The sequence below is a fragment of the Perognathus longimembris genome, chromosome 20, assembly GCF_023159225.1.
Source record: "Perognathus longimembris pacificus isolate PPM17 chromosome 20, ASM2315922v1, whole genome shotgun sequence".
Lineage (NCBI taxonomy): Eukaryota > Metazoa > Chordata > Mammalia > Rodentia > Heteromyidae > Perognathus > Perognathus longimembris.
The window spans coordinates 7,286,171-7,311,509 of record NC_063180.1 but is presented as its reverse complement, the minus strand read 5'-3'; the positions used below and the strand labels follow the sequence as shown (position 1 = coordinate 7,311,509).

The following is a 25,339-nucleotide window of genomic DNA, read 5'->3' as shown; positions in this document are numbered from 1 at the left end:
ATGTAGCAATGTGCAGCAATGGACTAGGTCAGCAGCTTGCAAACTTTTTCTTACTATGCACCTCAAATTGATTGATTTATCTTTGAAAAAAATCATGAAAATATATTTAATTTGGGGTGAGCCACTAAAATTATATACATTTATTTTCAATACATTTATTTTCTAATTAACTTTCATTGACAAGGCGATGTACAGAGGGAGTACAGTTACATAATAAGGTAGTGAGAACATTTCTTGTCTTATTTGTTACACCCTCCCTCATTTTTCTTTCCCTTCCCTAGTTCAGATAAGCATATATACAATATCCAGTGTACCAAAATCATATACAGTGACCATAGGGAGTACGCCAAAGGAAATTCACCTAGTACATTAAACATAATGACAACAATAAAATCCTTCTGTTTCCATCTCTTAGAGTTCATTTTGCTTAGCCTCATCTTATATAATCATATATACATAGTTGTTGAGCTATTGTGATCCTCTGATAGGCCTATCCTAGACCTTTTTATGTTTATTTACTAATTGTTTGGTTTTAGAGACATAATGTAAAGCCGCTGACCAAAACATGTGGAAATACCATTTGAAAAGAAGTCTGTCATTTTACAGACATGATCTCTATTGTTTGCCGCACGCCCCCCCCGCCCCCCGCCTCAGCATCCACATATCAGGGAAACCATGCACCTTTGTTCTCTGTGTTCTAGGCTTGTCTCGCTCAACATTATTTGTTCAAGATCTGACCATTTCCCTGTGAATGCTATTATTTTATCATTTCTAATCGCTATGTAGTATTCCATTGTGTACAGGTAGCACATTTTTTGGATCCATTCATCTGTAGTAGGGCATGGGGGTTGTTTCCATATTTTGCATTGTGAATTGTGCAGTGATAAACATGGATGTACAGGTGTCTTTGTGGTATCCTGGATCCTGTTGTTCAGGATAGATGCCTAGAAGTGGTATGGCTGGGCCATAGGGTATGTTTATGCTGAGTTTTTTGAGGAACCTCCATACTGTTCTCCAGCGTGGTTGTACTAGTTTAGACTCCCACCAGCAGTGGAAAAGGGTTCATCTTTCTCCACATCCCCTCCAGCATTTGTTGTTGCCTGAGTTCAGAGTATAACTCGGCCATTCTAACTGGAGTGAGGTGGAAATACACTTATTTTAAATGTTATGTAATAGTTGTACAATTTATGCAGTACAGTGCAATATTATAATTCATATTCAATATGTAATTATCAGACCAATGTAATTGGCATAGCCATGGTTATTACCCTACCATTCCAATTTCACTAATTGCCCATGGGGCCTACCCTGTCATTTGTAAACCTCTGAATTAGTTCTACATGCATATTGGCCAGGATGGTCAGAAATCACACTATTAGGTGAGAAAAGTAGGAAACAGAACAAGATTTATAGCACAATTTTTAGCATATTTAAGAAAGCAAAAGCTACCTCCCCCCGCCCCCCACACACACACGGATACATACACAGATAAAGATTTACAGCAAACACATTAAAGACTTTAGAGAGCCATCCAGAGGAACAGAAAAGGGAAATAAGCCCCAGAAGATTCTGAAAGCAAGGACTGCATTGTGTGCCATAATCTAAAAAGAATGATTAATTGGCTCAGAAGCAGGGTCCCCCTGTTCAGAAAGATGGAGCAGGGCCAACTCACTTGTTGGAAAAGCTTGAGAACTAGGAAGAGATCCAGAAAGGACTTCAGAGCTGAAAATGTTGTGTTTAGAATCTATTAGAAGTATAAACAAAATCAGTCCCCAGGGGCCAGAGAGGCAACAGTAGTTGTCTAGCATTGGAATGCATGCTATTTAATGAAATAAATAAATACAAAAAAATTAAAAAGAGGTCAAGACCAAATACCTCTTCATGCAAAATAGGAAGAGAAGAATAACACCAGGGTCATAGGTAGTACTGAAATTGGGGTTTTAGACCCCAGGCACAAAGTCTAAGAGCTCCAACATGCCAATTAACCCTATATGCTAAATAAAAAGGCATGTTTCTGGGTGCTGGTGGCTCACACCTGTAGTCCTAGCTACTTAGGAGACTAAGATTTGAAGATTCAGATTTGAAGCCAGCCAGGAGAAGAAAGACTATGAGATTTTTTTTTAAGTTTTTATTATAAAACTGATGTACAGAGAGGTTACAGTTTCATATGTTAGGCATTGGATACATTTCTTGTACTGTTTGTTACCTTGTCCCTCATACCCCCCCTCCCCCTTACCCTTTCCCCACCCCCACCCCCGAGGTGTTCAGTTCACTTACACCAAACAGTTTTGCAAGTATTGCTTTTGTAGTTGTTTCTCTTTTTTTACCCTGTGTCTCTCAATTTTGGTATTCCCTTTCAATTTCCTAGTTCTAATACCAGTATACACAGTTTCCAATATACTCAGATAAGATTACAGAGATAGTGTACAAACAATCACAAGAAGGTGATACAAGAACATCATCAACAGTATAAACTACAGATACACATGGGATGTTGAAAGTAGTTACAACTGTGATATAACAATCATTTCCATAAAATGGAGTTCATTTCACTTAGCATCATTTTATGTGATCGTAAGGGTATAGCTATTGGGCTCTTGTGATCCTCTGCTGTGACTTGCCTAAACTGTTAGGTCCTCTCCCTGAGGGCTACATGCAGATGCCCACACCTCATTAAGTCTTCACCCAGTTACCTGGGTAACCAGCAGACCTGGAGGCAGTTACCTCCCCTTTCCCTGAGGTCACCTCCTAATCCACCTGGCCACACCCCTTGCCCCTGCCCTAAATAAAGCAGGGCTGGGTGGGGGTCGCTCTCTCTCTCCCTTCTCTCCAGCCATGGATCATCTTGGCCACAGGCCAGCAGTTCGGTAATAAACTTTCTTTCCTGCCTGAATACCGCGTGGTGTTCTCCTTTACCAGCTACCTACTTCAAAAAACCTAACATAAACCTGTGCTAATTATTCCCAATAAGGGAGACCAAAGAGTCCATGTTTCTTTGGGTCTGGCCCACTTCACTTAGTATAATTTTTTCCAAGTCCTTCCATTTCCTTACAAATGGGGCAATGTCATTCTTTCTGATAGAGGCATAAAATGTACCACATTTTCCTGATCCATTCGTCTACGGAGGGGCATCTGGGTTGGTTCCAGATTCTCGCTATGACAAATTGCGCTGCAATGAACATTGTTGTGCTGGTGGCTTTACTGTGATTTTGTTTGTGGTTTTTCGGATAGATACCCAAAAGTGGGGTTGCTGGGTCATAGGGGAGTTCTACATTTAGCCTTCTGAGGAATCTCCATACTGCTTGCCAGAGTGGCTGAACCAGTTTACATTCCCACCAACAATGAAGTAGGGTTCCCTTTTGTCCACATCCCCTCCAACAACTGTTATTGTTAGTTTTCTTGATATATGACATTCTTACTGGGGTGAGAGATTTTTTTTTTTTTTATCTCCAGCAAACCACCAGATAAACAGAAGTAGAGCTGTGGCTCAAGTGGTAGAGGGCTAGCCTAGAGCACAAGAAGTTCAGGGACAGAGTCCTGGCCCTGAATTTTAAAGAAGAAATGGTGAAGGTCAGAGAAAGGAGATTTACTACATGGAAGACAGCACAAAGTTCATCTCCAGCCATCTTTTGGGGTACGGACATTGGCTTCAGACATTGGGACAGTAGATGAGAAAAATCAGCACAGTTAAAACAGTCCCAGGTCAGAGGTGTGGCCTGAATGGCCATTGGCTCAGTTTTTATCCCTGGAGGAGGTCTAGAGAAGTTATTTATTACTGGAATAGAAGAGCAATAGGTGGTTTCCTGAGGCTTGGGGCTGTTTTCTTTGAGATGCTCAAAAGAAGACATTGCTTGTTTGAGGGGAAGTTTGCCTTCCTCACAAGATTGTTATCACTGAATTTTTCTCTCCTCTTGGAAACAAAGTGGTTGCAAAAAAAGGACTGCAGCAGGGAACAGCTCAGACCAAAGGGCACAGATACAAAGATGTAGGAGCTGCCGTTAACTCTTAGGGCCCAGAAAAATCATCTTCTAGGTTATCTCCTATAATAGCCACCGCTCCATTTCCATCTTCCTTCCTTCCTTCCTTCCTTCCTTCCTTCCTTCCTTCCTTCCTTCCTTCCTTCCTTCCTTCCTTCCTTCCTTCCCTCCTTCCTTCCTTCCTTCCCTTCCCTTCCTTCCCCCTCCCTCCCTCCCTCCCTCCCTCCCTCCCTCCCTCCCTCCCTCCCTCCCTCCCTCCCTCCCTCCCTCCCTCTCTCTCTCTCTCTCTCTCTCTTTCTTTCTTTCTTTCTTTCTTTCTTTCTTTCTTTCTTTCTTTCTTTCTTTCTTTCTTTCTTTCTTCTGTCCTTCAGTTGAAGTTAATTGGAGATAAAAGTCTTGCAAACTTCCCTCCCCAGACTGGTTTTGAACTGAGATCCTCATATCTCATTACTTCCTTAATGAGTGGAGCAAGCCATTCTCTAGATGGTTTCACTCTGCTACAGAGCCAGCTGCTGCTATCAGACAGCCATAATCCCGCTGGGCACGTGATGTGCCTTCCCACGCCCACTTTCCTAGACAAAGTTGGGCCCCTGGCCCACAGAATCCAGCCATCAGGATGCCTGGATGCCTTTATATTTCTGATTTCTGAGATTCTCTCAGGAATCAGAACCAAGAAGTAGAGAAAGCTACCACTGGAACTGAGGGCTGCCTCAGTAGAGACAGGGGCCAGAATCTGGGTAGTAAAGGCCAGAGTCCATGGCCTGCAGGCTGAGGAACCCAAACTAGGGCCAGGAAGGGGAAGCAGGAACAAGGTGGGCAGAGGCAGACATTGAAAGTGTGGCTAGGTCATCTCTCAATCTCTCTCTCTCTCTCTCTCTCTCTCTCTCTCTCTCTCTCTCTCTCTCTCTCACACACACACACACACACACACACACACACACACACACACACACAGAGCAAAGCTTGGTTTATACACTATACTCCCAAACCAGATACGATGGCACATCCCTATACCTCTGGCTACTTCAAAAGCTGGGGCAGAGGAAAACACAAGTGCCAAGCTTCCTTTGAAAGGAAACAAACACACAAAAAGGGGGTAGAGAGTATAGCTTAGTGGTAGAACACTTTCCTAGCTTGGACCAGACACTGGGTTCCAATTTCAGGACTGCCTAAACAAACAAATCAATATACTCTTACAAGCACCAGGGCAGCAACCAGAGAAGTGAGTAGACAAAATGAGGGGTAAGAATAGTGGGGCCACAGGACAGTTCCCCAAAGACAGCCAGCTCAGTGGAGCTGTGGCTGTCATTCCAGGGCTTCTGGCCTTCAGGGCTCCAACTGGTTTTTATTTATTTATTCATTCATTACTTACTTATTTGAAACAGGTAGAGAAAGTTTATTCAAGAGCAACAGAAGGGGGCTGGGGATATAGCCTAGTGGCAAGAGTGCCTGCCTCGGATACACGAGGCCCTAGGTTCGATTCCCCAGCACCACATATAAAGAAAACGGCCAGAAGCGGCGCTGTGGCTCAAGTGGCAGAGTGCTAGCCTTGAGCGGGAAGAAGCCAGGGACAGTGCTTAGGCCCTGAGTCCAAGGCCCAGGACTGGCCAAAAAAAAAAAAAGAGCAACAGAAGAACAGCAAAGCAGACTCGCCAAGGAGAAGGGAAACCCAGAGGAGAAAAAAAAAAAGCTTAAATTCACAATTTGTTATTAAGCCTCTAATTTGAGTTGATAATTTCTCTTGCTTTTAATTAAATAATCTTTTTTTCCTCACCAATACTGAGGCTTGAACTCAGAGCACTCTGGCAAAGCTTGCTTGGTCATGGCTGAGGCAGTACCACTTGAGTCATGCCTCCAATACTAATTAAACACATTTTTGTAGCTCAGAGTAATGATACATGCCCATCGTTCCAGCTTCTCAGGAGCTTAGGCAGGAGCACTGGAACTTGAAATCATAAATACATAATACCACATTAACTTTTTAAGAAATTGCCTAGGACTGGTGGCTCACACCTGTAATCCTAGCTACTCTGGAGGTTGAGATCGGAGGGTGATGGTTTGATGTCAGCCAGGGCAGATAAATTTAAGAGACTCTTAACTCCAATTAATTAGCAAAAAAAACAACAACCCAGAAGTGGAGGTATGGCTAAAGTGGTAGAGTGCCAGCCTTGAGCAAAAAAGCCAAGCAAGAGTTTGAAGCCCTGAGTTCAAGTCCCAGTACTAGCACAAAAATTAAGGCTAGGAATTGCTTAGTGGTAGAACAATTATCTCTTGTCTAGCATGCTCAAGGACTTGGAATTTGTCTCCATTAAATAAATGAATGTGAATGAGTAGTTTTTAAGGAAATAGTTTTGAAAATAACTATGCTAACTAGTTAGAAATTTAGGAAAAAGAAAAATCCTTACCTGATAAAATATAATGCATTCTAAAGCTAGTATTAGTGATAGTGAAGCCTGGTAGAGCACAGGCTTAGCATGTGTGAGGCTCTGGATTCAATCTCCAGCGCTGTATTCAATAAATAAATCAAATTAGCTAGGTGCCATGGCATGCTGTGTGGTTCCAGCTACTGGGGAGGCTGAGATGGGAAGATTTCTTGAGCCCAGGAGTTTGAGATCAGCCAAGGCAACACTGGAAGATCCTATCTTAAAAACAACTAAGGCTGGGATGTGGCTTAGTGGTGGTATTGTAAGGTGGGAAAACAGAGAAGTCACATTTTGAAGGATCTAATCTTGGAGTCTTTATTAAAAGGCCAGCAACCGCATGGTGGACTCCTCTCTCAAAGAGCAGCAGCCAATAAATACACTTCATACTGTTAGGAAACTGAGTCATGAAGACCAGAGAAGAAAGAAAGAACAAAAACAATACCAACAAAGTAATTCAGCTCCAATGGAGAGCTAAAGTGGGATACCATGGTGACCAGGGAAGAGCCAGGAGACAGGAGACAGGACACGAACATGGAGACATGTGGCATGGCGTAATGGTGCCTGAGCTGGTCTGGGCCTAAATAGGGTCAGGTCAGGGGCAGGATCACAGGAAACTCCCAGTCCCAGGCACTGGACTGACAGGTTTAGTAACCTATCAGCCAAGTGTCTGCCCCTGCCTCCAGGGGTTTAGGTACACCCATCACCTGGGAGGTGGGGGGCTTCACCTTCCCCTACCATGAAGACAAGATGCCCAACCCTACCATCCACCATGAGGCCAAGATGGTGCTGATCAGACCTATACTCCCTATTTCAGTAGAGTGCTTGCCTAGCATGCATGAGGCCCTGGGTTCAATTCCTCAGTACCACATAAAAAATAGTTAAAAACAAAAAAATTTTAAACAACTAAATAGATAAATATAAAAAATAAAACCAAACACGGGGTGTAGCTTAGTGGTAAAGCACATGCCTAGCAGGCATGGGGCCCTGGGCTTGGTCTCCAGTACCAGAGAGAACAAAATGAGCATGGCTACTAGGGAGGAGGTAGGCAGCTAACATGAAGATTCATGGCACCCAGGCTCAAGGCCAGTGGCTAACTCCAACCTCCAGAGGCCTCCCCTTGGCCATGAAGTTCCTGAAATCCCGATCTCCCTTCACCCTTAACAGCTCCTCCTGCCCCCATCCTTATGTGAGAAAAAGAAGTCTTTTCTGTCACACTGAAGCGCTTCTGTCTTTTATATTGATTTTTTGTATTGATATTTCCTGGAATTATTTGTTTTTTACTTCAATTGTAACTATGATCTGTGGCCCACAGCCATGTGTGAAATGGGAATCTTGTGTGGAAGAAGCTAAAAGAATAAATTGTAATTACCAGGTGTGCTGCTTCTGACCAGCTAGCCATGTTATCACAGGAATTAGAATAAAACTGCAACTACCAAATGTGCTGCTTGTTAAAGAAATCTTTATCAATGGAGTTAAAAGGAGCTTCCCACAGACCACCTCAATCACCTCCGACTGTGTTTGCTAGCTACCCTGCTCCCATCCCTGCTTACAGTCAGCTGTGATGGGGAAAAATTGCAAGCTTTTGAAAAAAAAAGAAAGAAAGAAAGAATAGCCCCCCCCCCCTTTCTCCTGGTGTGCCTGCCTAGCTCTTTTGCACAAAAGCAAACTACCTTGATGAAATCTCCTGTATCTCTTGCGTGTCTATTCATTTCTGACACTCAAAAGTCACTATGCATCTCTAACACTTGGACTCAACCCTAGTACATACAAATCTAACAAGTCAGATGGGCTACTTCCCAGGTTCCTCTAGGGCTCTGTCTCCACCATTCAAATTCCTGACCATCACACTTGCCTACCAACCAACTCCTGGTGCTTTGTTTTGCTTCCTGGGCACTTTGATCTCTGCAGGGTTTCTTGAGAAGGAAGAACAAGACACATTCCTGAGCAAGATGAGCTGGCAGTCAGCATTATATAATGAGTGACCCTGGGTCCAAGGGATCAGGTGTCTCAGAGGGTGCTGATAAGTCGTGTCCAAGTATGCAAATAAAAAAAGTATTAGATGTCTCCCCACCAGGATAGGAGGACTTGGGGCCCTGAGGGGCTAAAATCTCAAGGCTCTGAAAGGAGAATTTGAAACTGGTTGCTGGTGGCTCATGCCTGTAATTCTAACTACTTGAGAGGTAAGATATGGGAATGATGGTTCAAAGCCAGCCAGGGCAGGAAAGTCCATGAGATTCTTATCTCCAATTAACTAGCAAAAAGCTGGATGTGAGATGTAGCTCAAGTGGTAAAGCACCACCTTGAGTGAAAACGCCAAGGGAGCCTGAGGTCCTGAGTTCAAACCTCAGTACTGGCACTGGAAGTAAAAAAGAGTAAAAGAAGAGTTGGACTTATGAAACGGAGGACCCTACAGAAAAGAAAAACCAAACGCTTAGTGATCCCATCCATCTACATTATTTCCATCTCCCTTAAATACAGTCACCTTCATATGACATAAAATGTAGGGGAAGTTACATTATATAGAAATACTTGAGCAAGCTACCTCCATATCTCATCCCTGACTGGTTCATTCCTTGATTCACTTTCAACTAGTTCAGCCCCTATTCCTCCACCCCCATCATCAGAAGTAGGTGTCAGGAATGGGGGTGCTCCCTGGGTGACACACCTATGGCCCCAACTCCAGCTGGGGAAGAAAGGCACTGGAAAGTCACAGGGCAGAGTCTGGGAGTCCCCACAGCTTCTAATCCCGGCAGAATGTGGTAAACAGGGTCTGTGTTGCAATCACCAGCTTGCTGGGAAGTTGAGGAGATCAGAATGTAGGGCTGCGCTAAGAGTAGAAGAGGCAAAGGGCACCAGGAAGCCTGAGCCAGGAAAGAAAAGGAACCTGCCAGTGGGAGAGGGCTGAGAGAAGAGGAAGACCCTAGGGAAATGAGGGAAGGCTGGGGCATGGGACCCCCACTCCACCCCCTGTGGAACCTGTTCTCCAAGTTCATGCACAGCTCAGGAGTGTGAGGTACAGGTGGCAGCCAGGGTCATTCAACCTGAAAACTCATCCTGGCACCAAGCAGCTCTCTGCTGCCTGCCGTCGGAGGGCTGCCCTGGGTCTCTGGAGTGCTTCTGCCCGACTGCACATTGCAAGCAGGGCCCTAGTCCTCTCCTGCCCCTCCCTACATAAAACAATGCCATTTTCCAAGGGCACAAAAAAGCCTGGCATTAGTGGCTCATATCTACAATCCTAGCTATTCAGGAGGCTGAGATCTAAATGTTACAGTTTGAAGTCAGCCAGAGAAGACTGAAACTCTTATCTCCAATTAACCAGCAAAATGATGCAAGGAGAGATATGGATTAAGTGGCAGAGCATCTGCCTTGGGTGAAAAACCAAGTGAGCCCATGAGGTCCTGAGTTCAAGCCCCAGTACACACACACACACACACACACACACACACACACACACACACACACAAAGAAATAAGAGTTTATCTTGAGTCACCTGACTGCCCAAGGCTCAGGAACACAGACTCAAGACACTTTGTCAAATTTCTCTGTGGAAGTGGTTACATGAACATGAACTTTGATAGTCACAGATAGAAAATAATAAATCATTTATCAGTTGCATTGCTATGAGCCCTTCTGGGGGCTTTTAGCCATTTTGTTATGGCAGTTTGGGGGATTGGTGAAGGTTGGGCATCCACCAACCTTAGTTATGCAGTGGGAAGAGTTTTACTTGGTAGTCCCTGAGCCAGGTCTCCTAAGTCAGGTCAGACACAGAGCTTGATAGTAAATGACTGTTGAAAGGATTACAGATAATACAAGGTAACTTTAGCTTTTAAAAAACTGTTCCTTGGTTTTTACTTCTGTGCTTTATTTTATTATTTTCTTTTATTTAGTAAGAGCGATAGGAAAATTTACTAGGAAAGGTGTGTGTGTTCATTGCCTGACAGCAGGGCATCTTTAGAGAAAGATCTCATTCTTGTTTGGCCGGGGGGGGAGGGGAACAGGGTCTTATTATGTAGTTCACTTTGGCTTTGAACTGATAATCCTCCTAGTTTAGCCTCCAAAGGGTGGGATAACAGGCATATACCACTATCCTGGCTAACTCAGCCTCTCCACAGTCAGAATCGGCTAAGGGCAAATAGTCTGCAGGAACTTTAGTATGGATATAGCTGCTTTCAAAAATTACAGTTCACCCCCCCAGACACTCATACACACATGCGTGCACATGTACATGCACGCACACACACACACACACACACACACACACACACCTCACTCCTAAAGGAGAAACCAGTAGCCAGCACAAGGTACTGCTTCCCAGATCAAGGCTCTGTATGATTGGTGACACTCTGGCTCACTGAGGGAAGAGACCACCATACTCTGGTCCTCCTGGGAAAGTGGACAGTCAGGATCATAAATTATTGGGACCTACATACTCCAGACAGAACAATCTATTGGCACCTGATGTATATTCTCTCACCAACAGGGCAGTTTCTCTCTATTAGATAGAAAACAGACTCACACAGGGAAATGTGCATTAAGCACTTGGCCATCAATGAACAAACCTTACTAACCAGGCCCCACTGTGGGGGCCACGCAGAGGGCAGTGAAGCAGGGACAAAGTCCAGCTCTTACAAAGCTTGGTGTATTTATCCAGGGAAAAGAGAAAGCCAGGTATGATGGCACATACCTGTAAGCCCAGCACCGAGGAAGCTGAGGCAGGAGGGTGGAAAATTGGAAGCCAGACTGGGTTTTATAGTGAGACTCCCTTAGGGAGGGAAGGAAGGAGAAAGGGAGGAAGAAAGAGAAGCAAAAGGGAAGGAGGAGGGGGATGGGGATATGGCCTAGTGGCAAGAGTGCCTGCCTCATATACATGAGGCCCTGGGTTCGATTCCCCAGCACCACATATACAGAAAATGGCCAGAAGTGGCGCTGTGGCTCAAGTGGCAGAGTGCTAGCCTTGAGCAAAAAGAAGCCAGGGACAGTGCTCAGGCCCTGAGTCCAAGCCCCAGGACTGGCCAAAAAAAAAGGGAAGGAGGGAGGTAAGAGGAGATGGAAGGAAGAGAAGGAGGGAGGGAGGAAGAGAGGGAGGAAGAGAGGGAGGGAGGGAGGGAGGGAGGGAGGACCAAAAAACCCAAGAAACAAATAGTTTTGAAATATTCAGTGAGAAGAGGGATGTTGCTCAATGGTAGAGTATTTGCCTAGTTTGCTCAAAGTCTGGGCTTGATACCCTCAAACAGCAAAAATACAAGAGCTATACAGAAGTAGAAGAGAGTGGCATGTGTGTAAGATTAGAGAGGGTTAGAGACATCAATGAGACCCTAAAAAGGCACTGCAGACACCATGGAAGGCCTGTCACACAGAGTACTCAGTCACAGCAGAGGTAGCTCCCCACCCAGCCCGGGGAAGGCAGGTGAAGCTGGAGCCCAATGGAAGGAGTAGGAGATGGGAGGGCCAGGCAGTGCTTTGGGAAAGGGGGTGAGGAGGGGGCGTTAAAGCACCAGAGGAGAGAGAGCAGAGATGGTCTTGCAAGCACTGGGCCAGAGGTGAGAGGCCCACAGAGGCAAGGCAACTGGAGAGGGCAGAGAAAGGAGATATAAGGGAGAAAGACAGAGGGCAGAGGGCTTGAACCGGGGAGACCATGAGTGAAACAGAAATTAATAATTTTCTTCCTTGAACTCAAGTATGTTACCTCACAAGGACTCTGTTTTTCTTCTTTGTCCTTCTCTGGCCTAGACGATAGTGAGTACATAGCAATTAAATGACCAATCCATTTATTTAATGAATATTTATTGAGTACCTGCTGTGTGCCTGGCTCTGATGTAAGCAGTGAACACAGCAAAGTTTGTCTTTTAACATTGTTAAAAACTATAGATCTGGGCTGTGATAGATGCCTACAGTCCCTGTTAACACAAAGACTGAGACAGGAACATCATTTGAGTTTACAAGTTTAAAATGTAGCTGAAAAAATCAATAACTAGCATGGTGGCATATACCTGCAATTCCTTACTTGTGTCCAAGAATTAACTAATAGCAAGAAAAAAACAAAAACTTGGCATCTCTGTCTCCATTGTCTGTGTGTTTCAGTGACAAGCCATTTTCTTTGTAGTCAATTTTCAATCACCTATGGTCTGGGAAAGATAAAGCTGATCTATAACTTCTTTATGCTAAGGCACTGAATATACCCCTAAAGGAACAGGATCCTTCTCAAAACAACTGAAATAATGACCAACCAGATCGCTTTATACAGGACTATTTAATAATTATGCATATTTCTCTCCTCCAGCTCAGCCAGGCACTAGAGGCTCATACCTGAAGACCAGATCTGAAGACCGGGGTTCATAGCCAGCCCAGGCAGAAAAGTCCTTAAGACTCTTATCTCCAAATAGACTACTCCCAGCTTGATCTGTAGGCTCAAGCAGTAAATCACTAGCCTTGAACAAAAGAAGCTCTGGGACAACGCTCACGCCCTAAACTCAAACCCCAGGACCAATACACACACACACACACACACACACACACACACACACACACACACACACACACACACACACCCCTTAAGTCCATGTCTGTACCCCTGAAGATGGCTGAAGATGTACTGAAGTGCTGTCTTCCCATGATATATCCATGCCCTGTAATAAATCCCCTCTCTCTACCCTTCACCATGTCTCTTCATTTGGCATACAGGTGTGACTGGATGGTCCTCACATGTAGAACTCTTTGGCATTTGGGCCTCAAGTTTAAAACACTAGTGAAAGAATGAAGGAAATAAAGAGGAAGGGGAAGGGAAGGGAGGAGATGGGAGGGCAAGAGAGAGAAGAGGAGTGGGGAGGGAAAGCGAGGGAGAGGAAGAGGGGAGGGGAATCACATGGGGGCCCTTGTTCTGGCTAAGCTCCTGAACTAGACACCAGAGAACCAACTAGGCTAAAATCAATATGAAGTCACCTCTGCTAAAGTTACATGTCAGCCGGCTGAAATGAAGCTGCTTTTCTGATCCTCTTCCAAATAAGGATTAAAAGAAATAACCAAATTTCCCAAACAGGTAATTTCACTTGGTATGGCAATGAAGTTCCCTAGCCTTAATTCTTTCAGATAGAAGTTAATTTGAAGTAACCTGACATTAACCAATCAGTTATTTTTCTATCATTCTTCTCCCTAGCACCTCACAGAGAAAAGAAACAGAAATGATTGGCCTTCTTTTTATTTGTTTCTGCTTTCTTCAAGCCTTTTTTCTGTCTGTAACACAACACTTTTCTGCTCAGCTCACTTGGAATTCAAGTTCTGTTATATGGAATTCAAGTTTTGCTTTATGGAATGAAGTGCTGTACAATTCTAGAAAGGAAAATAAAGAATTAAGATCATTAAAGAATTAAGACCATTAAACTGTAGCACTTCTTGGATAGAATTTTCAGTGTGGAAGAAGGGAAGGGGGCTGGATGGTAAGGGGGGAGGGTAGAGAATTCAGGGGGCCATTTTAGATACAGTGGTCTTGGTATGCTTCTCTGATCCAGTGACATGTGAGTCCAGAATTCTAAGGACTAATGGACATAATGGTCAATCTTAGGTGCAGATGTCTGTGTTGAGGATTGAACCCCAGGGCTGCACATCCTCTAGGCAAGCATGCACTACCAAGCTATACTCAAGTTCAAAGACTCAGAGGTGACTGTTAGCTGACTACTCGACCCAAGGCTCTGTGTCCTGGCCACCTTGGAACTCTAAGGATAAATTTATCTTTCTCATCAGACAAGAATGGTCAGAGGGGAGGGATGGGGACAACTTCCTCTCTGCCAATTCTCTTTCCCCTGTGTCTGGCCATAAATTTAAGTAGGAGTGGAGGAGGGACAGATGTTCAATCTGTTCAAGCAGAGGAAATCAGGAGTAGCCCAGTTCAGCCATGGACTCAGCCCTGTCACTCGTGCTGTTTGTGTTTTCTCAGGTGGGATCCCACTCTGTCATCTCACCCTGCTTCCATCCCAGCCACAGACCCCCCACCCCTAAAATTCTTGCTTCCCTGGATATTCATCTGTGAACCACTGGCCTCTGCTGTCTCACTTGAGGGGGGGTGGTATTGTGGGTCCCCAAGCCAACAGTCTGAGGATCTTAGCACAAACTCCACCCTGAGTCCAGCCTGTCTGCTACAGTACTTCTGACAAGCATAGCCAGTCACTTCCTCATTTTCCTGAAGGCCTCTCTACTTCTCCAGCCTTCTTGCTTACAGTGCATATTTACTTTAAATTTCTACTGATTCAAATGTTTCCTATTCTTACTAACAAAGCATAATGTTAGCACACAATCTATCCCTAACATGTCCTACCACACATGAAATCTTAGAAGGCACCAAGACATTGAGGAAAGGGGTGAAGCTGGGAGGGAGAAGAATGATGAAAGGGGTGACAATGATCAAGATTCATTGTATTCATATATTGCTTCGTTGAATGGCAACAAATAATTTTTTTAAAAAAGAAAGCACAAGATGCAGGCTGATTATCTAATCTGACAGTTCCTTCTGATGTTCATTATAGGCATTGGCCTTCCTTCTATCAGGTGAGATACTGCAAGCTAGGCTCTCCCACAGAGCAGGCTCCTGGAAAGAAGGGATTCCCAACAAAGCCAGGACACCTTCCTGAGAGGCTCAGAGAAAAGGGAGGGCCTCCTGCTTCCAGCCTCCAGCACTTAGGGAGCAGGTGGATGTGGCTACTGAGGAAAGGGATAGGGGAAGCAGGCTGAGCTAGCTGGATCTGGTCAGTTGCCCTGCACCTGATGTTGGTAGTTCTCACTCTCACCCACTATGTCAGAAATTGAACAACCCCCACATGGTACTAATGCACAATATGTGTGTGTGTGTGTGCGCACCCGCACAGGCATGCTGATACTAGGCTTGAAGTCAGAGCCCTGTAATCCCCCCTAGCTTCTCTCCCCTCAAGGTTGGAGCTCTACCACTTGTGCCCAGCTCCATTTTCAGCTTTTTTGATGATTCACTGGAGATAAGAGTCTCACAGACTTTCCTATCCAGACTGGCTTTGAACTTCAATCCAATCCCCAGATCTATCTTGGCCTCCTAAGCAGCTAGGATTATGGGCATGGGTCACCAGAGTCTGGCTACAATGAGTTGGGTTGTTTGTGTCAGTTGTGGTGCTGGGCCTGGGAGCTGTTCTTGGGCTCTTCGGCCGAAGGCTAGCACTCTACCACTTCAGCCATGGCACCATTTCTGGTTTTCTGGTGTTTCGTTGGAGATTAAGAGTCTCACAGACTTTCCTGCCTGGGCTGGCTTTGAACTGGGATCCTCAGATCTCAGCCTCCTGAATAGCTATGATTACAGGCCTGAGCCACTGGGGTTTACAAGTTTTTGATCAGAACTCATGAACTCCATCCCCTACTAGGGAAGGCTCAGAAAAACCCTCCAGTGTTGGGCCTCCATCTTCCATCTGTCCAGTTCACAACAGGCTTTCAGTGATGGATTCTGATGAACCTGGAAGCGAAGTTGAGGGCACACTCTAACTTCCTGTCTATCCCTCCAGGACTGGGGATGGGTGGTGCAGCCACCGAATTGCTGCCTGCCTGTGTAGCAGCCAAGTGACTGAATGTCAGACATTTACCTGAGATCTTGCTCTACTTAAGCAGCAGACACACACACACACACACACACACACACACACACACACACACACACACACACACAGGATGGAGCTGCCAATTTGGGATTTTATGCCCTGGGACCCTACCCTAACCTGACCTCCAGCCTTTCACAGCTGGAAGGCACTGGCAACTCTGCCTCCCCTTCAGCAGCCTGCCTCCCCTTCAGCAGCCTGCCTCAAGCTGGGGGTGGGAGCTAGGTCCTTGCTTGGCCTTTCGCTGGGCCCCTAAGCCTCACAAGCAGCTTGGGCAGCCACGGAAAAGGTCAGGAGGGCCCAGGACGAGGTCCACGGGCATTTACAAGGGCCAGGCGAGGCCGGCCCGTCACTTACTGTATCTCACTTTTTGTCAGGCTCAGTTCAGAGACTTTAAACCTGCAGCCCAAGGTCACACGGCGCGCTGTGTAGGTGGGAGCCACCCAGCCTACACCCTCCGGACCCACACCCTCCGGACCGACCAGCCATGGAGGAATCTGCGCTGCAGAAGTCAGCTCCATCGTCCCCCGGCCAGGGGGGGGGGGTGGGGGGGTAGGAAGGAGAGAGGGAACGGAAGGGGGTGAGGAGGTGTCACCCCTTGGGATGAGGGGCTGACTCAGCAACGTCGGGCCGCCCGTGGGTGAGGGCCGGGACCCCGCCCAGCTCCGCCCCGCCCCCGGAGCCCCGGGCGGACGGCGGGAGCCGCGCGGCTCGGCGGTGGCGGAGACCGGAGCAGCATGACGGCCCTCACCGCTCAGGTAGCTCGGGGGCCCACGGGGCGGACGGCCGGGGTGCCGCCGGCGTGGAGGGCGGGGGATGGGACCGCGCACCCCCGGAGGCCCAGCCTGCACCTGGGCCGCCAGAGCTCCCGTGCCCAGCCCCTGCCACGGACCCCCGGGTTCCCGGGAGGTTGCGCGGGAAGCAACCCCGGGGCGCCTGGCCCTCGGTCCTGCTCCCGGGGCGGACCTCCCACCAGAGGCGAGGCACCCCCGGACCGTCCAGGGAGGACTGACGCTTCTCTGCGGGCCCAGCGACCTGTTGGCTGGGGCGTTAGGACGGACGGACGGACTGGGTGGCGAGGCGCGGCGGCTCTTATGTAACCGATGCGTCGCCGGGGAGCTCAAGCCTTCTGAAGTGGGGGCTAGAAAAACAGCCCCCCAAATTGCTTTTGAGGTGCTGAGCGTCCGCTGGGGGCCCAGACACCCAGAGGTAGGCTCCAGCGAGGGCCAAGCTGCTCCCCGCCTTAGATTCAGCTTCTCCTCGGCGTGGGGACGGTTTTATGTTGGCGGGAACCGCCACATTCCTGCCCCGTGGAAGAGCCGCGCGGCGCGGGCAGCTCGCTACCCTGGCGTCCCAAACGGCTGGCCTCTTCCACTCTGCCCGGCTTCCCTTCAGGTGTTCAGGTCCCATAATACGAATCATGTCAGGTGTTCAGGCCCCATAATACTGATCATGTTAGGTACTCTTCCATTATTATTATTATCATTATTATTATTACTGCTACTATTTGGATAGGGTCTTGCTACATTGCTCAGATTGATCTCTAACTCCTGGGCCCAAGGGATCCTGCCTGCTTCAGCCTCTTTCTGAGTAGCTGGGACTACATAGTGTGTATCTGACACTGCATCAGTAGCCATTCTGCCCAGCTCTACCCATTTTATAGATGAGGTAACCGAGGCTCAGAAGGAACTTGCCCCCTGGAGGCTAGCCAAGTGACAGAATCAAGATTCAGACCCAAGATTTGTATCTCCAAAGCCACCTACTCCTTTGTGTCCTTCCCTAGACAACCCCTTTCAGCCAAGAGCCAGAGGCTCCAGTGGGGCAGGAACACTCACTCCTCTTTATCCCAGAGTGGGCTCCAGTGTCACGCCAGGGAGGAAGGGGACTTGGAAGTTAGGACCCGGTGTGTTCTCTGCCCTCCTGGAGAGATACCTAAAAACATACCATCCTAGGAGAGAGACCTGTAAACTAGGAATAGATGTGGGAATTGAGTGCCAAATTAAGGGATGGGAAAGATTTTTTTCATCAGGGGAGGAGTAGGAATTTGTGCAGGGCTCAGAAGCAGAAGTGAACAAGGGCCAGGAGAGCTGAACTGTCACCACAGGAAGCAACTGGGGGGGGGGGGGGGAAGGGTACAGGTGCCTTACCCTGGCACTTAGGCAATAAGTTCATCCCCACCACTACATGATGAGATAGGTGTAGTTATCAACACTTCTAGGTGGCAGGAGGGTGTTAATAATAAGAGCTGAAAGAAAGGCTGGCTCATGCCAGCAAGGTGGACCAGACAGGTTGAAAGGGGCAGGTGCCTGATCTCTAGCACACAGTCTTGGTAGTGAAGGTGGTATCCTGACTCAGGCCTGGCAAGGGAGTGTTGAGGGGCCATATTGGGGTAGGGATGGAGAATGAGTAGGCACCCAAAGTGTCTTCTTGGGGAAGCTGTTGGCAAAGGGGAGCAGGTGGGATGCTGGGTTATGGAGAGGACAGAAAGGACCAGGCCACTGGACTCAGTAACCTTAGAGTATCAAAGAATCTTTGTTTCAGCATCACTAGAGGTCACTCAAGGTCACAGACTAGAAGGAAAACTATATAAAGTAGTGTTTTTAGTGGAGGAAGTCAAAGTCCTGAGATTTAAATGATTGCCTGATACAAAATCATCTTCCACTGAGCTGCTCCTTCCCCCCTCTGTCCCCTTGGAGATAATTTCAGGCCCTGGTCACCAAAAGGTGACCAAAGCCCTGGCAGAACAGGGGCAAGGTGCCCAGTGGTTTGGCACAAATTCAACAATATGTATGAGTGTAATACTACTAATCACTCTGGAGAACTGAGAATGGCCAGTCTTCCATGCATCTTTTATGTACAAGATCTCATTGAACCCCCGGAGTTATGTTGGTTCTCAGAGACTTGAAGCCCTGCTTTGGTTCAGGAGGGGGAGGGGAAGATGAAATGAGATCAGCTGTCTTTTCTTTCTGATCTCAGTGTGATGTCTTTGGTCCTGCAGATTAAAGTCCAGTCTGGGCCTGGGATGGGCAGGACTGAGGAAAGGACAGGATGTTCCTGTTTGCCAGACAGTGTGATGACTGGTGGCAAAAGGTTTCTGGGTCCTGTGATTCTATGACTTGTCCTCTTGTTGCCAGGACCGCCCCATCCTCTGACCATATCTCTAGGGATTCCTTGCCATGTGCTTGTGGCCACTGCTTTTAGACTGGTGTTACTAACTTCATTTGTATTTATTTTATTTATTCATTTTTATTTATTTTGTGCTAGTACTGGAGCATAAAATAGAGCCTTCCTCTCTCCCTTAGCTTTTTTTTCCTTCTCAAGGCTGGTGCTTTACCATTTGAATGACACTTCCAAGTCTGGCTTTTTGCTGGTAAACAGGAGATATGAGTCTCTTGGATTTGTCTGCACCAGCTAATTTGGAACCTGATCCTCAGGTCTTATCCTCCTGAGTAGCTAGGATTACAAGGATAAGCCACTGGCTACTGGCTAACTTCATTTATAGATGAGAAAAACTGGGCAGATAGGTTCAGAACTCACCTGAGGACAAACCCCTCTTTAGTGTGTAGTGGAGATATACATGCACTGTTTTCTGCTTTGCTTCATTTCTTACCTGTAGATCCTCTTTTTTTTTTTTTCCCCCTCATACAATGCAATGAAAGCTTCTAGACCTCCATGCCTCCTGCTGGTAATGGGTCTGTTGAGTCAGGAGTGAGGAGGGGGACTGAGGTGTCCTGCTCAGCTTTTTCCACTGCCTTCCTGAGTGCTGGGCACTTCCTAGGAATCTAGGGCACTGTTTGACACACAGCCCACATTTCCTGCCTGAGTGTTGCTGCCTGGTATGGTGCCAGGACCTGAGTGGAGGTGTGGATCCTGGTTATGCCTGGCTTTGGGGGCAGTGATCTGGGCTGATATCTTTTCCTGCCCAGTAACACTGAGCTCTGGCACAAAGGCTGATGGAGAAGGCCTCTGTCAGCATTTCCTAGCTGAGTGGATTCCACCTTGATACTACTGTCAGAGCAGCTATCACAAACTTGACTCAATTTGAGTAAGCGATCTTGGACAAGTCACTCGTCTTCCATATAACTTGATTTTCTCCTTATACCCATCCCATGCATAGAGTTTTCTCCTACCAACCCTATTGGTTTAAGAAGAAAATGAGCCAGGCTCTGGTGGCTTATGCCTATAAACCTAGCTAGTCAGGAGGCTGAGATCTGAGGATCATGGTTTGAAGCCAGCTCAAGCAGGAGAGATTATGAGACTCCTCTCTCTCTCTCTCTCTCTCTCTCTCTCTCTCTCTCTCTCACACACACACACACACACACACACACACACACACAGGCACACAGAGCAAAATAGGGTCCCTGGTGGAAGACAAAAGCAGAGGACCCACTTTATGTTGAGTAGGCCAGAAATAAGTGAAATGGTAACTTTAAACAGACCTAAATAATGGAGAAGAGGAAGGCTTGTCTTGGTGGCACACATTTATAATCCTAGCTACTTGGGAGGTAGAGGTAGGAGGATCTTAGATTGAGGTCCAAAAACACAACAGCCTAGATTAAAAAATAAAAATAAACTAGACTGGCTGGGGATATGGCCTAGTGGCAAGAGAGCTTGCCTCGTATACATGAGGCCCTGGGTTTAATTCCCCAGCACCACATATACAGAAAATGGCCAGAAGTGGCACTGTGGCTCAAGTGGCAGAGTGCTAGCCTTGAGCAAAAGGAAGCCAGGGACAGTCCTCAGGCCCTGAGTCCAAGGCCCAGGACTGGCAAAAAAATAAATAAACTAGACTAAAATGCAAAAGCACTAGAAGTATGGTTCAAGTGATAGAGCCCCTGCTTAGCAAGCACAATGCCCTGAGTTCAATTCCCCAGTACCACCAAAAATGAAAAGACAAAAACTCCAAACTGGGTTAGGCAAGTGGCCAGGAGCTCTAAGAGAAGAAAGTTCTAGGCACGGAATTTGCAGGACAGTAGCTGTTATGGTGAAGAGGGTGGTAGGAAGCATACACTGGGAGGTGAGGCTCGAGAGGGTGGCAGGCAGATCCTGCAGTGCGTGTGGCTGTCGCCATGTCTGCCTCCATATTCCTTTGATTTGTGGGTCAGATTGAGAGCAGAACTTGGATGACATCTCAGGACTGACACAGAACCTCACTGGAAAACTAGCAGGCTGAACACCAAGGTGACTTTCCCAGCCTAGAAACTGCTGGAGCAGACACTTTGCCTTGGCAGGTCTGGGTGGGGTAGAGGCAGAGCAAGGCTAAAGGGCAAGGTACAAACACAGCTTTCAGTACTCAGGAAAACAAGATAATGCCACGTGGTCCTAGAGCAACTATTATAGAAGGTATATAAACAAGTGGGCTGGGGTGGAGATGAAACTGGATGTGTCCCAGGGAAACTGCCTTCTACACGGACATGCTTCTGTCACAAAGCTCTGTTCAGCCCCAGAGCCCTGCCTGCCACCAGTGTTGTTTTGTATACAATGAAGCTAAGGTAGACTGCATGCTCCAGGTCACAAGAGCCAGACAAGACAGGCTTTCTGAATTCAGTGTCTTGCTGGCTAATAATTTGAGCTTTCCACCCACTGTGGAGAACATAAAGAATGGTAAGGGAATAACCAGTTCCTGGTAAGCACCAGACAGCCCATGCTAACAGGTCTTGAATGGAGGGCACAGGACAGGTAAAAAGGGAAGGACATCAGTGAAGGTGGGTCTGTGTGGGGGTGAAGGTTGGGGTGGATATGACCTATTCCAGGCTTCCTGTGAGATGGGAGCAGAAAGTAGAGCTAGGGGGGAGTTAGAAAGCATATTTGGGGGTCTCCCCTGGAGAGGGTGTGACACAGGCTCTCACTGATTCTGCTTCCGGTCATGTCTTTCAGGCTCACAGGGTGTTAGGCCTCAAGAGGCCCCACCGGTCCTTCTTTGAATCCTTTATCCGAACCCTCATCATTGCATGTACCGCCCTGGCTGTTGTCCTGTCTTCCATCTCCATCTGTGATGGCTACTGGCTCCTGGATGACACCCGCCTCTTTGGGCTATGGCACTTCTGCACCATCACCAACCAAAGTGGACCACAGTGCCTCAGAGATTTGAGCCAGACCCATGTGCCAGGGCTGGAGATAGGCCTAGGCCTCGCGCGCAGTGTGGCCGCCATGGCTGTGGTAGCCGCCATCTTTGGCTTGGAGCTCCTCATGGTATCGCAGGTGTGTGAGGACATCTACTCCCGCCGCAAGTGGACCATCGGTTCCTTCCTCCTCCTGGTTGCCTTCATCCTCTCCTCTGGGGGGCTCTTAAGCTTCGTGATTCTCCTCCGGAATCAGATCACACTTGTCGGCTTCACCCTGATGTTCTGGTGTGAGTTCACGGCTTCCTTCCTCTTCTTCCTCAATGCCATCAGTGGTCTTCATCTCAACAGCCTCAGCCAGCCCTGGGACCAGCCACGGAAATTCTAGCCCCCACCCCAACCCCAGGGACCAGCCAAGGAAATAATAGCCCCCCCCTCCCCAGGGACCTTGGCTTCTACAAGAAAGTATCATCAAGATGGTACCGCCCAACTTGTGACCTCCATCGGGGATGGAATGGAACTGTGACTTTGAAGCTGCCATCTTAGCCACTAAGCTCTGGGTGATTGACTAGAAACAGTCCAAGGGCTTCTGTAGAGCTAGGAGTGCGCCTGTGGCAGCATCTACAGAGGTTTAGTCAAATTATTAGGGGGTTGTTTCTAAAAGAACACATTTTAAAACACTTTCCTTGAGTTTTCTTCCTTGGAGTGGAATAGAGTTGAAAGCAGCCCTGTGAATGGGTAACCAGGCTAGCCACATGCCAGTATACTTCATACCAATTTCACTGACTCTGCAGTGGGCTGTGGGCTCCTGAGGGTGCCAAGAATGGATCACCAGCCCCCCTCCAGACCAGGCAGTGATTCTCACACTCGAAGGCCTGCTGACCCATTGTCCTGACTTAGTGGGATCCTTTTGAATATCTTGCACATAGGTTTTCAGACCATTTGGCTTGAGTTCTCACTTGCTCTTTATGGGGACCTCATAAGCCCCAGCTAACCCCAGCTTCTACCAGTATAACCAGGGTCCAGGTCCTTCCTTGAGCCCCATTTCTAATACGAGGCCCGGGTGTGTACAGGTGAGCACTTGCATATCTCCCTTTTGTAAGGGTCAGATGGCCCCAGGGTGCCAATTTTGATCCTAGAACTCAATGCCAAGAGCATGACTCTGGACCACCTGAGCTCCCCTGGGGGTGATGGGAGCTGGCAGACCTAGGATAATGATTAACAGCCATCCTGGGGATGAGGGCTGGAGCAGGGAGGCAGGCACAGGTGGAGATTTCCATCCTGGCTACAGATCTATATTCATTCAGCATATAGCCACATTTCCAGTACTTTTTCTGCCCAGAAGTAGATGATTTTTTGTTGCTTTTTTTTTCTGTCTCTGTGTTTTTTCACTGCAAGTTCTTGGCCATCGATACCAACCTGCCTCCACAGTGATTTGTTTATCTTGAGATGGAGTTTTCTGTGTTGGGTAGGTTGGTCTTCCTTCCCATCCTCCTCACATCGCTGAGCTGGTAGATGCGCTGTCACTCTACCACTTGAGCTTCAATTCCATTTCCAGCTTTTTGGTGGGTTAATTTAAGATAAAAGTCTTGTGGACTTTCCTGTCTGGCCTGGCTTCAAACCATAGTCCTAAGATCTCAGACTCCTGAGTAGCTAGAATTACAGGCATGAGCCACTGATGCCAAGCAAGGGGTGCATCCTGCATTGGAGCCAGGGAGCACAGATACTCCAGCGAATGCGCAGCTGAGTGAAGAGTAAGATTCATAGTTACCAGGAGCTTAGAAGGGTGGGAAAACAGACCCTTGTCCTTTCTATCCTAGAAGCATGTGTATTTATATTAAGGACTCTGGACAAACTGCCACCTCTTCACTGAGTAGCTTGGCAAGTCCTGGGGCCTTGATGAAGCTGTTTCTTCTCTATCAAGTGGACTGTGCAGTAGTGCAATACTTCCTACTACACCCACCCCTCCCTTCCCCACCCCCGTGTATGCCTCACACATGTCAGGAATACTAGAAGGGGTTGAGGTCCCTGTGACTGCATCAGATCAGTTTACCCAGGGGTCCTGAAGGCTCTGGGGAGAGCTACTACACAAGCGAATTATAGGGCTGACAGATGGGATCTGCCTAGGGCCTTGGATTTTCATGGTGTCTGAAATGTGAGTTGGGGGCCCTGGGTGGCCCCCTTCTCCTATAGGAAGTGATCCAAAGTATTTTTATGCCTCTTGTGTTCCAGAGCAAAAAGACTTGGCAAAGACAGACCAAATCCCTTCCCAGGCACCATTTATTCTTCGGCCCACCATGGAGCTCCTTCCTGGAAGAGCACTATAGACCCAAGTCCTAGGCCCTTATCCTCCCCGAGTTCCTTCTGCTTGCTTCTGAGGAGTCCCATGCATGGGGGGCGGGGGGGGGGAACGGGTGCATCGGCACTGGAGAGCACAGGGTGGCTGCTGGGAAGATGCCTGTCCTGCATCATGCCTGGCCCTCTCAGCTCCTGGCTTGACCTCTGACCCTGGGCACTCCTGCTGCAGCCTCAGATGACACTGGCCTGGCAGGTGCTTTGACCCTTGGTGCCTTGGATGGGGCCGCTGGTGCCATTGCTGAAGGAGGAGCTGAGGGCCACAGGGCGCAGCGGGAACTCTTGCAGGTGCCACTGTTGCCACTTCTTCTGAACTTCCAGCTGCACCTGCCCAAGATGAGCTATCAGTCATTGGCCAAAAGGCAAGGGCAGGCCTGATACTGAGCAGGCCCAACTCGTCCCTGCTTCCCCTCATCCACAGGGCACTCCAGGTGACAGATTCCATCCCCATGTGCTGTCAGTACCAAGGGCCCTCTGTACCTTGGGCACTTGGTTCTAACATCTTGGTAGCCAAGACAACTGGGTAGTCATTCTAATGAAGCCACTCAGGCCAACTCAGAATTTATGTGGGGTGCTGAAGAGTTGTGGGTTGGTTATTTTTGGGGTTTTGGGTTGTTGTTTTTTACCAGTCACGGAGCTTGAACTCAGGGCCTAGGCACTGTCCCTATGCTTCTTTTGCTCAAGGCTAGCACTCTACCACTTGAGCTATATCACTACTTCTGGCTTTTTCTGTTTATGTGGTGCTGAGAAATCAAACCCAGGGCTTCATGCATGCTAGGCAAGCAGTCTACTGCTAAGCTACATTCCCAGCCCCTGTTTTGTTTTTTGTCTTTTTTTTTTCACCAGTCCTGGGGCTTGAACTCAGGGCCCAGGCACAGTTCCTGTGCTTCTTTTGCTCACTCAAGGCTAGCACTCTACCA

The 25,339-nt window shown here is 47.6% G+C and overlaps 2 protein-coding genes across 7 annotated transcripts in view; one reads left to right on the top strand and one right to left on the bottom strand.

The window, feature by feature from the left end:
• Window positions 1-16,684: 16,684 nt before the first annotated feature.
• Window positions 16,685-22,747, top strand: Tmem37 (transmembrane protein 37). The gene is made up of 3 exons (XM_048368668.1): window positions 16,685-16,760; window positions 21,880-22,477; window positions 22,508-22,747. The coding sequence occupies exons 1-2, from the start codon at window positions 16,740-16,742 to the stop codon at window positions 22,450-22,452; spliced, it is 594 nt and encodes a 197-aa protein (XP_048224625.1). The 5' UTR covers window positions 16,685-16,739; the 3' UTR covers window positions 22,453-22,477; window positions 22,508-22,747.
• Window positions 22,748-24,146: 1,399 nt separating this feature from the next.
• The window catches only part of Sctr (secretin receptor), an 81,234-nt gene continuing 80,041 nt past the window's right edge, over window positions 24,147-25,339 (bottom strand). For all 6 annotated transcript variants that reach the window (XM_048368661.1, XM_048368667.1, XM_048368663.1 and 3 more), the window contains one exon: window positions 24,147-24,746. In XM_048368661.1, coding sequence (XP_048224618.1) covers window positions 24,594-24,746 — 153 coding nt within the window. In that variant the 3' untranslated portion in view covers window positions 24,147-24,593. The remainder of the gene's footprint in view (window positions 24,747-25,339) is intronic.

Bases quoted from the DNA above. Each gene is read 5' to 3' on its own strand.
- Tmem37 (XM_048368668.1), top strand. From the start codon at position 16,740: ATGACGGCCCTCACCGCTCAG. The intron at 16,761-21,879 runs GTAGCTCGGGGG...CATGTCTTTCAG, and splicing joins TGACGGCCCTCACCGCTCAG to GCTCACAGGGTGTTAGGCCT.